Source organism: Ceratotherium simum, chromosome X (genome assembly GCF_057802395.1).
Source record: "Ceratotherium simum simum isolate JZ-2026a chromosome X, ASM5780239v1, whole genome shotgun sequence".
NCBI classification, from domain to species: Eukaryota; Metazoa; Chordata; class Mammalia; order Perissodactyla; family Rhinocerotidae; genus Ceratotherium; species Ceratotherium simum.
The window spans coordinates 90,454,905-90,467,521 of record NC_141940.1 but is presented as its reverse complement, the minus strand read 5'-3'; the positions used below and the strand labels follow the sequence as shown (position 1 = coordinate 90,467,521).

The window sequence follows — 12,617 nt, the reverse complement described above, 5'->3', positions numbered from 1 at the left end:
ATATTTCTATTTTTAATTTTTTGAGACATCTCCATACTGTTTTCCATAGGCCAGTCTAATTCTCTTGCCTTGTAAGTTATTTCATCTTTTTGCCTGAAGGCCCTGAGGATTTTTTTTCCCTTTTCTTTAAATTCTAATAGTTTTGTTAGGATATATCTCAGAGTTGATTGTTCCAGGTCACTTTTTCTTGGTACCCAGTGGGTGGCCCTTTGATTGTGTTGAGGTTTGTTTTATGATCCAGGATATGGTCTAACTTGGTGAATATTCCATGTGTACTTGAAGAAACTGTTAATCTCTCAATTTTTGAGTGGAATGGTCTGCACAGTCAATTGGTTGATTGGTGGTGTTCAGTTTTTCTATATCTTGTTGATTTTATTACTAAGAGAGGTGTTGAAAGTCAGCAGCTGTAATTGTGAATTTGCCCATTTCTATTTTTTAGTTCTTTCAGTTTTGCTTCATGTATTTTGAAGCTATATTATTAGAGCAGTCTCCCCCACACTCCTGCTCCAGGGGTCCCCAGTCCTGGTCCTCTGGCTGGACAGTTGGGGCTTTAGTCTCTTCACTCTGGCACTCACTTTCTACAACCAGATTTGCCCTTGGGTCCAAGTGGTGGGAGGTTAGAAAAAAGGCAATGGGGATTTTTCTCACACTCTTCAGACCACTATTCCTCTGGCCAAAGAAAAGGACTCCTCTTCTTTAGAGTTTGAGGGGCCTGCTGCTGGGTGGTTGCAATTTTAGCACTGGGGCTTACTTTGCGGCAGGACTGCATGAGGAAAAAAAAAGATTTCTCCCATTTTATCTGTCCCATTTGGGCCCCCCTTCAATCTTCATGTCACATTGATGTCCCTGCTGACTCTCTACTTAGTGCTTCTCTCAAGCTCTGTGTTCTCTCTTAGCCATCCGTTTTATTCTGGTGGCTTCAGCTAGTATTTTTTTTTTTTTTTTTAAAGATTTTATTTATTCAGTTTTTTTTCCCCCCAAAGCCCCAGCAGACAGTTGTATGTCATAGGTTCACATCCTTCTAGTTGCTGTACGTGGGACTCGGCCTCACGTTGGACGGAGAAGTGGTGCCTCGGGGCGCTCCCGGGATCCGAACCCAGGCCGCCAGCATCAGAGCGCGCGCACTCAACCGCTAAGCCACGGAGCCGGCCCTTCAGCTAGTATTGAAATGCTGTTGTCTCCCAATCCTTGGTCTATCCTAGCCTTCTCTCCTGAGCTCCAGAATCATATATCCACCTGCCAACTGAATGTCTCTATCAGAATGTGCCATAAACACTCCAGCTCAGGTCCAAGATCTATCTCCGTTTCCCCTTCTGCCAACGCATTGTCTCTCATGTTTTGCTAATTTCAATATATGGCACCAGCCTCAATCCAACTGGTCATGCCATTATCCTGGAGTAATATTCTCTCCCTTTCTCCCACTTGTCAGTACTTCTGTATAATTTATAAATATAAGTATATTGTGGGAAGGTCTGAAAATATTCTGATGGTATAAGAAGTTAAGTATTCTGGAGACTGATGATCTATAGGGAAAAACAGTTGAAAATTCCTCCACTGTCTGGCCCCTAAATAGCTCTTTATTTCATCACAGCCTGAACGCTATTTTCTTGTCATACTGTGCTATGATGTAGTTTCATAAATCACCATGTGTGTTTCATGTCTTCCTGCCTTTTCTTATGCTGTTACCCCATATTTGTGAGGGAAATGATATTCTTTTTTAAGGATTCAAAGCTCTACCTCCTCAAGTGAAGTTCAATCTGATAACAGAAAGTGGAATCTCGTTCCATCCCTTGGGAAAGCCCATAGTACCCTGTGCATATGTCCAGCATAGCTCCTGTAACACCTTGTCACAGGTATGTGTTCTTATACAAGTCTCTGTACTGGGGTATGAGCTCCTTGAGAGCAGGCACTCCATCTCATTCCTTTTCATTTCCCCAGTAATTGGGACAGGTCCAGGCACATAGTGTTAACTCAGTAGTCAGTAGTCTTTTCTTCATGATTTGATAAATTAACACGGTAGCAGGGCTGTTCTGGGTTTTCCCCCGACAAAGTATAATATCAAGCAAGACACAGAGTCACGTGTCCAGGGTAGCTTTTTCTAGTCAACTCTCAATAGTGCTCTATTGAGAGAATTAGTTCCCACACATCTTTTCCATGTGTCTCGTTCTGATCATTGCAGATTGTTGTTACAGGGATCTGTGTCATTTGAGGACGTGGCTGTGGATTTTACCCGGCAGGAGTGGCACAGACTGGACCCTGCTCAGAGGACCATGCACAAGGATGTGATGCTGGAGAACTACAGCAACCTGGCATCTGTGGGTGAGGATTATTATCCATGTAACTCCTGGTGGCATGTGTTTCCTTTCTTGGTTTCTGTAACATGTGCAGGCTTTGTAGAGTTTAATGATACTTTAGTTTTAGATTCAAGGGTCAGAGATGATTGATCAGTTTGGGGCACTAGGAAGAGCGTGTGTGTTCTTACTTCCCCCAATGAAAGGTTTAAATGGGCCCCCTTCCTTGTGCAGCTTATGAAGATGCACCCTCCTCCATCAGAGGCCCTAAAGCTCAGACAACTTGGCCCATGTCCTGTGCCATTTCCCATTAACAGGCCTCTGCGTGGCCAAACCAGAGATGATCTTCAAGTTGGAGCGAGGAGAAGAGCTGTGGATATTAGAGGAGGAATCCTCAGGCCATGGTTACCCAGGTGAGTGAGCAAGAACTAGACCTACGGAAAATGGGAAATGAGAGCCCAGGAATTCAGGTGAGAACACTTTGGGCAGTGTTTTTCAAGAATCTCTTTTTAGAGGCCCTTGGCTTTTTGAAAATGACTGGAGGACAGAAGGTCTACATGCTTCACAACCTAAGTCACACATGCCAATATCATGCTTACACTTAAGTGCTCTCTCCTATTTTATCTTGATTTTTATAGTTATTTGCCACTCTTCTCTATCCATGCCTGCCTCGTCTTAGAAATTTATTCTTAGCTAGTCTCTCTCTTTAGTATTCTCAGTTGCCTTCCCTCCCTCCATTGCCTTGGATGCCTTCTGTTGTCAGGCATGCATTCATTCATTCATTTAGTGATCTACCAAATCTAAAATGAATGTCAGCTATATGCTGGTCACGTTCTAGGTGTGGGGATCCAGTAGTGAATACACTGATATCTCTATTCTCCCAGAGCTTGCAGTCTAATGGAGGAAAGAGACCAGAAACAAACAAATACATAATGTTTGGTGATGAAAAGAAAATCAGTACAAGATAAGAAGGATAGATGCTGGGGCATGTGCTTTTAGGGAATGTGGTCAGGGAAGACTTTTGTGAGGTTAACATTAGTGCACCAGCATCAGTGAAGTGAGAGAGATGGAGCCATGTAGATTTTGAGTATTCTGGGCAGAGAGAACAGTAAGTGCCAAGCCTAGTCTGAATGATATACCCTAGGAATAGCAAAGAGGCTGATGTGGCTTAAGGGTGGGTGGTGAGAGTGTTAACAGGTGATATCAGAGAGTTAGCTGGGAGCCAACTTATGATAATTTTTAGAGGCTATGTTAAACACTTTAATTTTATACTGTGAGAAGGGAAGCATTGTTGGGTTTTGAGTGAAAGAGTGATATGATCTGATTTGCTTTTAAAGGATCTCTCTCACTGCTGTGTGGCAACAATTCTGTTGGGGATGATGCCCTCAGGCATGATAATGACCTTCAGCATCAGAAGATTCAAACTTTGGATCAAACTATTGAATATAATGGATATGGGAAAGTATTCTACAAGAAAATTGGCTTTGTTGGACATAAAAGAATACACACAGGAAATAAAAACTTTGAATGTCATGAATGTGGGAAAACTTACTGCAGGAAATCAAACCTTATTGAACATCTGAGAATACACACAGGGGAGAGACCCTATAAATGTGGTGAATGTGCAAAAACCTTTAGTGCAAGATCATACCTCATTGCTCATCAGAAAACTCACACGGGGGAGAAGCCTTTTGAATGTAATGAGTGTGGGAAATCTTTTGGCAGGAAATCACAACTCATTCTACATTGGAGAACACACACAGGAGAGAGACCCTATCAATGTAGTGAATGTAGGAAAACCTTTTCTGAGAAGGCAACCCTCATGATTCATCAGAGAACTCACACAGGGGAGAAACCCTATGAATGTAGTGAATGTAGGAAAACATTTCGTGTTAAGACGTCCCTTACCCAACACCAGAGAACTCACACAGGGGAGAAACCCTACGAATGTGGTGACTGTGGGAAAAACTTCCGTGCAAAGAAATCCCTAAATCAACATCAAAGAATTCACACGGGTGAGAAACCCTATAAATGTGATGAATGTGGGAAATTCTTCAGAATGAAGATGACTCTCAATAATCATCAGAGAACTCACACAGGTGAAAAACCCTATCAGTGTAATGAATGTGGGAAATCTTTCAGGGTGCACTCATCTCTCGGGATACATCAGCGAATTCACACAGGAGAGAAACCTTATGAATGTAATAAATGTGGTAATGCCTTCTATGTCAAAGCACGCCTCATTGAACATCAGAGAATGCATTCAGGAGAGAAACCCTATGAATGTAGTGAATGTGGAAAAATTTTCAGTATGAAGAAGTCTCTTTGTCAACACCAGAAGACTCACACAGGAGAGAAACCTTATGAATGTAGTGAATGCGGAAATGCCTTCTATGTGAAAGTACGCCTTATTGAACATCAGCGAATTCACACAGGAGAGAGACCCTTTGAATGTCAAGAATGTGGGAAAGCTTTCTGCAGGAAAGCACACCTCACAGAACATCAGAGAACTCACACAGGTCGGCTCTTGCCTTGTACTGTGGAGAAAGCTTCTCTGTGAAGACACCCCCTCACCGTTGGATCAAGCCCTTTGGGCCATCTGATCAGCAGGGCACAGAGTGCACCTGTAACAATTTGACTTCTACATTGGTGTGAAACTATGTCCTGATCCCTTAGGGGATAGCTCATTGTTGTTTTCATTTCATTTGGGTTTCCCTAATTAGTGGTAAGGTTGAACATCTTACTTACTGATTGGCCATTTGGGTTTTTTCTTCTGCACATTGACTATTCATATCCTTTGCTCATTGTTTTCCTTTTTTTTTTGTGAGGAAGATCAGCCCTGAGCTAACATCCATGCCAATCCTCCTCTTTTTGCTGAGGAAGACTGGCCCCGAGCTAACAACTATTGCCAATCCTCCTCCTTCTTTTTTTTTCCCTTTTTCTCCCCAAGCCCCCAGTAGATAGTTGTATGTCATAGTTGCACATCCTTCTAGTTGCTGTATGTGGGACGCGGCCTCAGCATGGCTGGACAAGCGGTGCGTCAGTGCGCGCCTGGGACCCGAACCCGGGCCGCCAGTAGCGGAGCGCGCGCACTTAACCACTAAGCCACAGGGCTGGCCCCCTGCTCATTGTTTTCTAATAGGCTGTTTATCTTTTACTTCTTGGTTTAAATGTTCTTGTTTTTTTTTTTTAACATATGACAATATAAAAAGTCATGTGTGTTGCGAATATCTTCTCCCAGACTGTGGCTAGTTCTTTAATTTTGTTAACTCTTTTCTTCTGCTGAGGTTTTATGTTTTAATATTATCAGTTTCAAGGTGATAATATTCTCCTATACTTTCTTCTAAAGTTAAGGTTTTCCATTCAACATTTGGAATTTTAATCTACCCTGAGTTTTGTTTTGTTTTTTTTAAAGATTTTATTTATTTATTTTTTTCCCCCAAAGCCCCAGTAGATAGTCGTATGTCATAGCTGCACATCCTTCTAGTTGCTGTATGCGGGACGTGGCCTCAGCATGGCCAGAGAAGTGGTGTGTCGGTGCGCGCCTGGGATCCGAACCCGGGCCACCAGCAGCGGAGCGCGCGCACCCAACCGCTAAGCCACAGGGCCGGCCCTACCCTGGGTTTGTTTTTGAATGGTGTGAATTCCGCAATATATAATGCTATATTGCTTTTAAAAACTTTACATGTATGGTATCACACTATGTTTAAACTTCTGCAGCTTGCTTTCTTCATGAAATGTTACCTTTCCAAGATCTATATGTCTAGTTTATTCATTTATCTCTTCATTCCCCTAGTGAAAGACATTTGTACTGTTTCTGTGTTTGGTGTCTACATCTTGAAGTGGAACTGATGGGGCACAGGGTGTAGGCAGCGTGCCAGTTATTAAGCTGTTGTGCCCCAGCTCTGAAACCACCCTTCTATACTGTGCTTTGTGATGCTGGGGCTGTGACTCTACAAAACATGTTTCTGTCTTGCCAGCTGTTCCGTGTTGAGCCTTGCCAATAAGAGATACTAAATATAAGCTGTGAGCCTAGGGAAGGAAGCAGGGACTTGCCCCCTTTTCTTTCTTTCTGTGAGCTCCCTGTTCATCGGAGTGTCAGCCAAGCATCGCTTCTTCACTCGGGCAGCAGCAGCAGTTCCTCATGGTCGCAGCAGCTTAGTCCAGTGTGCAGTTTTCCAGCACTCACAGCCTTCTGGTCCCCACCCTCTCAGAGACGCTAGCAGCAGCTGACTGGTGCCACTTCCTTAGAGGTGAGTCCCAGCCACATGAGACCCCTTCTCCAACCTTCTAATTTTTAATAATTCCGATTTCCTCCCCTGTTGTCCCAGCCCAGCTGCTTTCTGCAGTTGCTACCTCCATGATAATTTTAATGTTCTCTTTTTGTCTTTTTGGTTACGTGGTTAGTAACTTCATAACTAGTTAAAAGTTCTTTATAATAAGTTCTCTCTATTAAAATAACTGGTATTATTTCTGTCTCCTAGCTGGGTTCTAATTGATACAGAAGTTTTTTAATTTGACTAAATATTGAATTTTTTTCCTTTTAAGTTGTACTAATTTATACTCTCATGAGCAGTTTGAGAAAAAGTTTACATTTTCCCATATTCACTGGGACTTATTATCAGTCTTTTAAATTGTTGCCAATCTGAAAGGCATAAAATGGCTTTAAGCCTTTCCATCCATGAATGTGGTTTGTCTTTTTATTTGACTCATCTTTTTTGAGCTTCAATAGTATTTTCTGTTTTTTTGCCAAGAAATTGTCTTTGAAAGTTAATCTTTTAATAGAAACTTTGCTCATATACATGTACATACATATATATTTCAAAATATAATGATGCATTATGGAGTTTATATATATATATGTAATATATGTATGGGTGTATATATATATATATATATATATATATACACACACACACACACACACACACACACACATACCCGCAGAAAACATTTTTGTTTTATATATTCATTTCATTTTTCCCACATATTCACCACCTTGGTTGCTCTTCATTCCTTTCTGCATTCCCTCCAGGATTATTTTCTTCTTTGCCTGAAAAATACCCTTTAGTGGAGGTCTGTTAGTGGCAAACCTCTCAACTTTGTCTGAGAATGTTTTCTATTGCACCTTTTTTGAAAAGCAAAAGCGAATCCTTTACCTTTAGTATTTGGTAGCACTATGCCATAGTAAATTGATGCTAAATTAAATACCTTTTTTTCCTGAGTGTTCCATAATGATTATGACGACCCAGGTTATTTGAATTAATCATCAGATGCCCCCAGATACAGTATACACTTGAATATACATATTACACTCTGCATTTGGTATACAGCATGCCCTCACTCTCATTTACTAAGTATTACATTTATCAAGATGCCATCTCATCAGTTCTTCTAATCTTGAGCTCATCCATTTAAAACATTAAATTTTATGTTTTAAAATTATTATTATTATGGAAAATGTCAAACAGAAATAAAAGTGATCTATAGCGACAGAAAGCAGATCAATGGTTGCCTCTAGGGTGAGAGTTAACTCATAAAGGGTAGGCAGAACTTCCTGGAGTGATGGAACTATTCTGTGGCTTGATTGGAGTATGCGTTAATGGGTATACACAATAGTCATCAAATGAGTAAACTTAAGATTTGTGCATTTTATTGTATGTAAATTTTATCTCAATTAAAATTTAAAAATGACAATAAGATCCCTGTTCCCACACCAGGAATGGTATGGGCTGCCTGGGAGAAAACCAGGAATCTGGACCACCAGATCAGATGAAAGACACTGGCAGTGGGAGACTTAGTCCTCCCAAGGCTTTGGAAATGATCTTGCTCCATTAAAATGACCTTTACTGAGGCCCCATGATGGGTTGTCCTGGCCCTCCATTAGCTACTATCACTTATGTGGAGACCCCCACTGGCCAACACTACTGTGTGTATTTGCTTCCCCATAGCCTAAGCACAGTCCCTCCTGATTCTCCATTAGCCACCACAACAGTAGTTTTTACCCCATGACATGTCAGCACAGTGTCTACTAACACCCCATTAGCTTACAGCAGTTCTTATCACCCCCTTTAGCCCAGTGTACAATGTCTGCTGACCTATCATTAGCTCACAACATCTTGTCTTATCACAACTTTTTGCTCCAGCAGAGTCTGCCAACCACCCCTCCCATTCACTCATAGCATCATGTCTCACCACTCCTTCTAGCAGCCATTACAATTTTTGCTGACCCCCATTTACTTACAGCGTAGTGTCTCTTCACCCCTGTAGCTGGCTTAGTGACTGACGGTCCTCCATTAACTCAGTATCATGTCTTTTTGTCCTCCTTTAGACTCGGCATGGTGATTCCCACCCCCCTTTTAACCACTAGTATTGTGTCTTTGACTGCTTGAGGCCTGAGTATAGAGTTTGCTGACCCCACGTTAGCCCCCATCATGGTGTCTGTTGATCCTCCATTAGCCAACAGTACAGTTTCTTTGACACCCATGAGGCCCCATCAATGTACTGGCTGACCCTACCTTAGCTACCATCACTCTGTCTACTGATCCTCAATTAGCCACAAGAGCAGAGATTAACCTCCGTGAGCTTCTAGCACAGTGTCTGCTGATTCCACACTATCCTCACCTTGCTGACCACCCATTAGCCATGAGTACAGTGTCTTTGACCCTCATAAGTCCCAATCACAGTGTTGCTAACCCTGCATTAACCCTCATCACTGTGCCTGTTGATCCCCCATTAGCCACTAATACAGTGTCTGAATGCAATGATGCCCCAGTACAGTGCACATTGACCATACATTAGAGCCCATCACTGTGTCTGCTAACTATGTTAGCCTCAACACGGTGACTGCTGACTACCAGACACTAGTTTAGAGTCTTTGCCTCACGTTTCTCAGTCACGATATCTGCTGCTGACTCTATTAGTGTCATCACTGTGTCTGCTAATCTTGGTCGCAAGTACAGTGCCCTTGATCTTCATAAAAAATCAGCCCGGTGTCTGCTGACTCCACGTTAGCCTTTTATCACTGCTGATTAGCCATTAGCCACCACTAAGTGGTGATTTGTCTCCTCCCCAGCATCAGGCCATTTACTACTCCCACCCCTGTGGCTGCTGGTCCCTCATTATCCCCTAGTACAGTGTATTGACCTCATGAGCCTCAGCATAATGCCTGGGACTCATTAGAGCCTACCCTACATTAGAGCCCTTCGTGCTTTCAGATGATCCTGTATTAGCCACCAGTATAGTGTCTGACCCCCATGAGTTCCCATAGCCATGTCTGCTGATGCTATACTAGCTCCCATGACTATGTCTGTTGAATTCCCACTAGTCATCAGTATAGTGTCTTTGGTCTCTGTGATTACTCCCCACAGTTTCTGATGACCCTATTTTAGGACCAGTTATTGTTCCCTGATCTCTGTATGCTGGTTTGTTGGCTGTTTTTTCAATCCCTGCAATTATTCCTTGGACTCTGGTGGTTCCCTAGTCTTTCAGACTGATATTTTATTTTTCTGTTCCCTGTACTTCAGAGACTGTTCCTTGGCCTTTTGGGCTGTGGCCTGATCCTCAGTGTCTATCCCCTGTTGTTCTGGCTGTTTTGTAGTCTCTCTGACTCTTCCAAATACAAGGACTGTTTTGTAGTCTCTTCAGATGTTTGACAATCCCACTGTTCCTCAGGCTCAGACACTGTCCCCTTGTCCCTCCAGCTGTTTCCTTGTTTCTCTGGCTGCCCCCTCAGCCTGAGATTGTTCCCTTATCTCTTTGGCTGTCTCCTAGATGTTTCTGGCTGCTGCATGACATTTAAGGATGGTTTCCTCTTCCATTTGGCTGTTCTAGAGTCTCTCTGGCTGTCCTCTAACTACAAGGACTGTTCTCTGGCCCTCTGGCTGTGTAATAGTCTCTCTGACTGTTCACATCACTGAAGTGACTGTTCCCTGGTTCCTATGGCTGTTTTCTAGCGTCCTGGGATGTTTCCTCAGCCCTGGCCTGTTGTCTGGAACCACAAGCTGTTCCTGCTGCTTCTAGCTGTTCCCCAGTACCTGGAATAGGTTACCTTACCCTGTCTGTTGTTACCTCAATCCTGAATATGTTCACACTTCCTACTGCCTGTTTTCTGGTTTCTCCAACTGTTTCTCAACAGTGATGACTGTTGTATGCACTGGATGTGGCTGGGGGCATTAAAGAGCCAGCGAGAGTTGCAGGCTGCAGAGGGAGCACCTTCCTTCCAGGTAGATCCCTTTAGCTGTGGCTGCCATGGGGAAGCAGACCCTACAGAGAAGCTGCCTACTTCAGAGCCCTGGGGTGGCTCCTGGCAGGACATCTGTTGTCCTGGAGTCACTACATTTCCTCCCATTACCTTTCTAGAAAGTTCATTAAAGTGAGTAAAGTGAGTTACCCCCCCAGCCCCCACCCCGGCATTCCATGTGTCTGTGTGTGAATCTCTGCTTGGGAGAGATTCTGATGGCTGAGAGGAAGCACGTGGGGGGCCAGCCCTGTGAGGTGTGCAACATGTGGTCCAGCTCAATGGGGAGCCCGGGGGCCAGCCCTTCCCTCACAGAGCCTCAGTACTTCTCCCTGAAAAATGGGCCTCACAGTCCCTACCCAGAATCATTCCGAGGTCTGTGCTAGGGTTGGAGGATGATTAATGGCCGTATTCACCCCTTGGGTATTTTTGGGGGTCAAAACACATGAAACTCTCATAATAATAACTTCATGTGTAATATTACTAACAATGATTTAATTTATAGACAGGCAATGTAGTGTAATGATGAAGAACATGAACACTGGAGCCAAATCTGTATTCAAATCCTGCCCCTTAATGGTTTCTTAGATATGACACCAAAAGCACACACTATAAAACAAAAAGGACATAAATTGGACTTCATCAAAATTAAAAACTTTTGTGCTGCAAACAATACTATCAAGAAAGTAAAAAGTCAACCCACAGAATGGGAGAAAGTATTTGCAAATCATATCTGATAAGGGATTTGTATCCACAATATATAAAGAACTCTTATAACTCCATAATAAAAACATAAATGAATAACCCAACTTAAAAATGGGCAAAGGATCTGAGTAGACATTTCTCCAAATGGGATACACAAATGGCCTAAGCACATGAAAAGCTGCTCAACATCATTAGGCATCAGAGAAATGGAAATTAAAACCATAATGAGATACCACTTCATACCCACTAGTGTGGCTAGAATAAAAAAGAAAAATAATAACTAGTGTTGGCAAGGATGTGAAAAAATTGGACCTGTCTTATATTGCTGGTGGGATGTAAAATGGTGTAGCTGTTTTAGAAAACAGCTTGGAAGTTTCTCAAAATATTAAACATAGAGTTACCATATGATCCAGGAATTTCACTTCTGGTTATCCACCCAAGAGAAATGAAAACATATGTCCATATGAAAACTTATACGCAAAGATTCACAGCAGCGTTATCATAGTAGCCAAAAAGTGGGAAGAACCCAAATGTCCATCAACTGATCAATGGATAATCAAAATGTGGCATATCTATACAATGCAATATTATTCAGTAATAAAAAGGAATGATGTACTGATGCATCTTACAACATGGATGAACTTTGAAAACATGTTACCTGAAAAAAGGCAGTCACAAAAGACCACGTATTGTGTGATTCCATTTACATGAAATGTCCACAATAGGCAAAACTATGGAGACAGAAAGTAGATGAGTGGTTGTCTAGGGCTGGGGTGGAGGGAGGTGGGAGAAATGGAGAGTGACTGCTAATAGGTACGGAGTTTCTTTTTGAGATGATGAAATATTCTAAAATTCTATTGTGATAGTTGCACAACTGTGAATATACTAAAATTAATTTAATTATATTAAATGGGTAAATTTTACTGTATGTGAATTACATCTCAATAAAGTTTAAAAATAAAAAAGACTTTCATTAGGTCCGTATTTTTAAATTTGAGTCTTTGTAATATTTTTTTAAGAAAAATTATTTAATTAGTGCATGCTTACAATTTTGAGAAAAATATCCAGCCTTTTCCTCATCCTAGCTGTGTGTCCTTGGGGAAGTCATATTACCTCTCTATGCCTCAGTTTCTACATCTGTAAAATGGGGATAAAAATAATTCCTAACTCATAGGGACAGTGTGAATATTAAATGAAGTCATATGTGTAAAATGCTTAAAACAGTGCTAGGCACAAGCTCTCTGTAAGTATTAGTTATTAATATTTTTAGTAATGGTAAATATAATTTATAGCTTAGTGATAAACCTTTTTTTTTTAATTTTGGTTGTTTTATTTATTTATTTATTATTTTTTTTTTGTGAGGAAGATCAACCCTGAGCTAA

General features: G+C 41.8%; 1 protein-coding gene across 3 annotated transcripts in view; it reads left to right on the top strand.

Moving 5' to 3' along the window:
- ZNF157 (zinc finger protein 157) overlaps positions 1-12,186 on the top strand; it is a 37,718-nt gene extending 25,532 nt beyond the window's left edge. For all 3 annotated transcript variants that reach the window (XM_087427213.1, XM_087427212.1, XM_087427214.1), the window contains 3 exons: positions 2,193-2,319; positions 2,609-2,704; positions 3,629-12,186. In XM_087427213.1, the coding sequence (XP_087283339.1) occupies positions 2,193-2,319; positions 2,609-2,704; positions 3,629-4,851 (1,446 nt within the window). In that variant the 3' untranslated portion in view covers positions 4,852-12,186. The remainder of the gene's footprint in view (positions 1-2,192; positions 2,320-2,608; positions 2,705-3,628) is intronic.
- Positions 12,187-12,617: the final 431 nt, after the last annotated feature.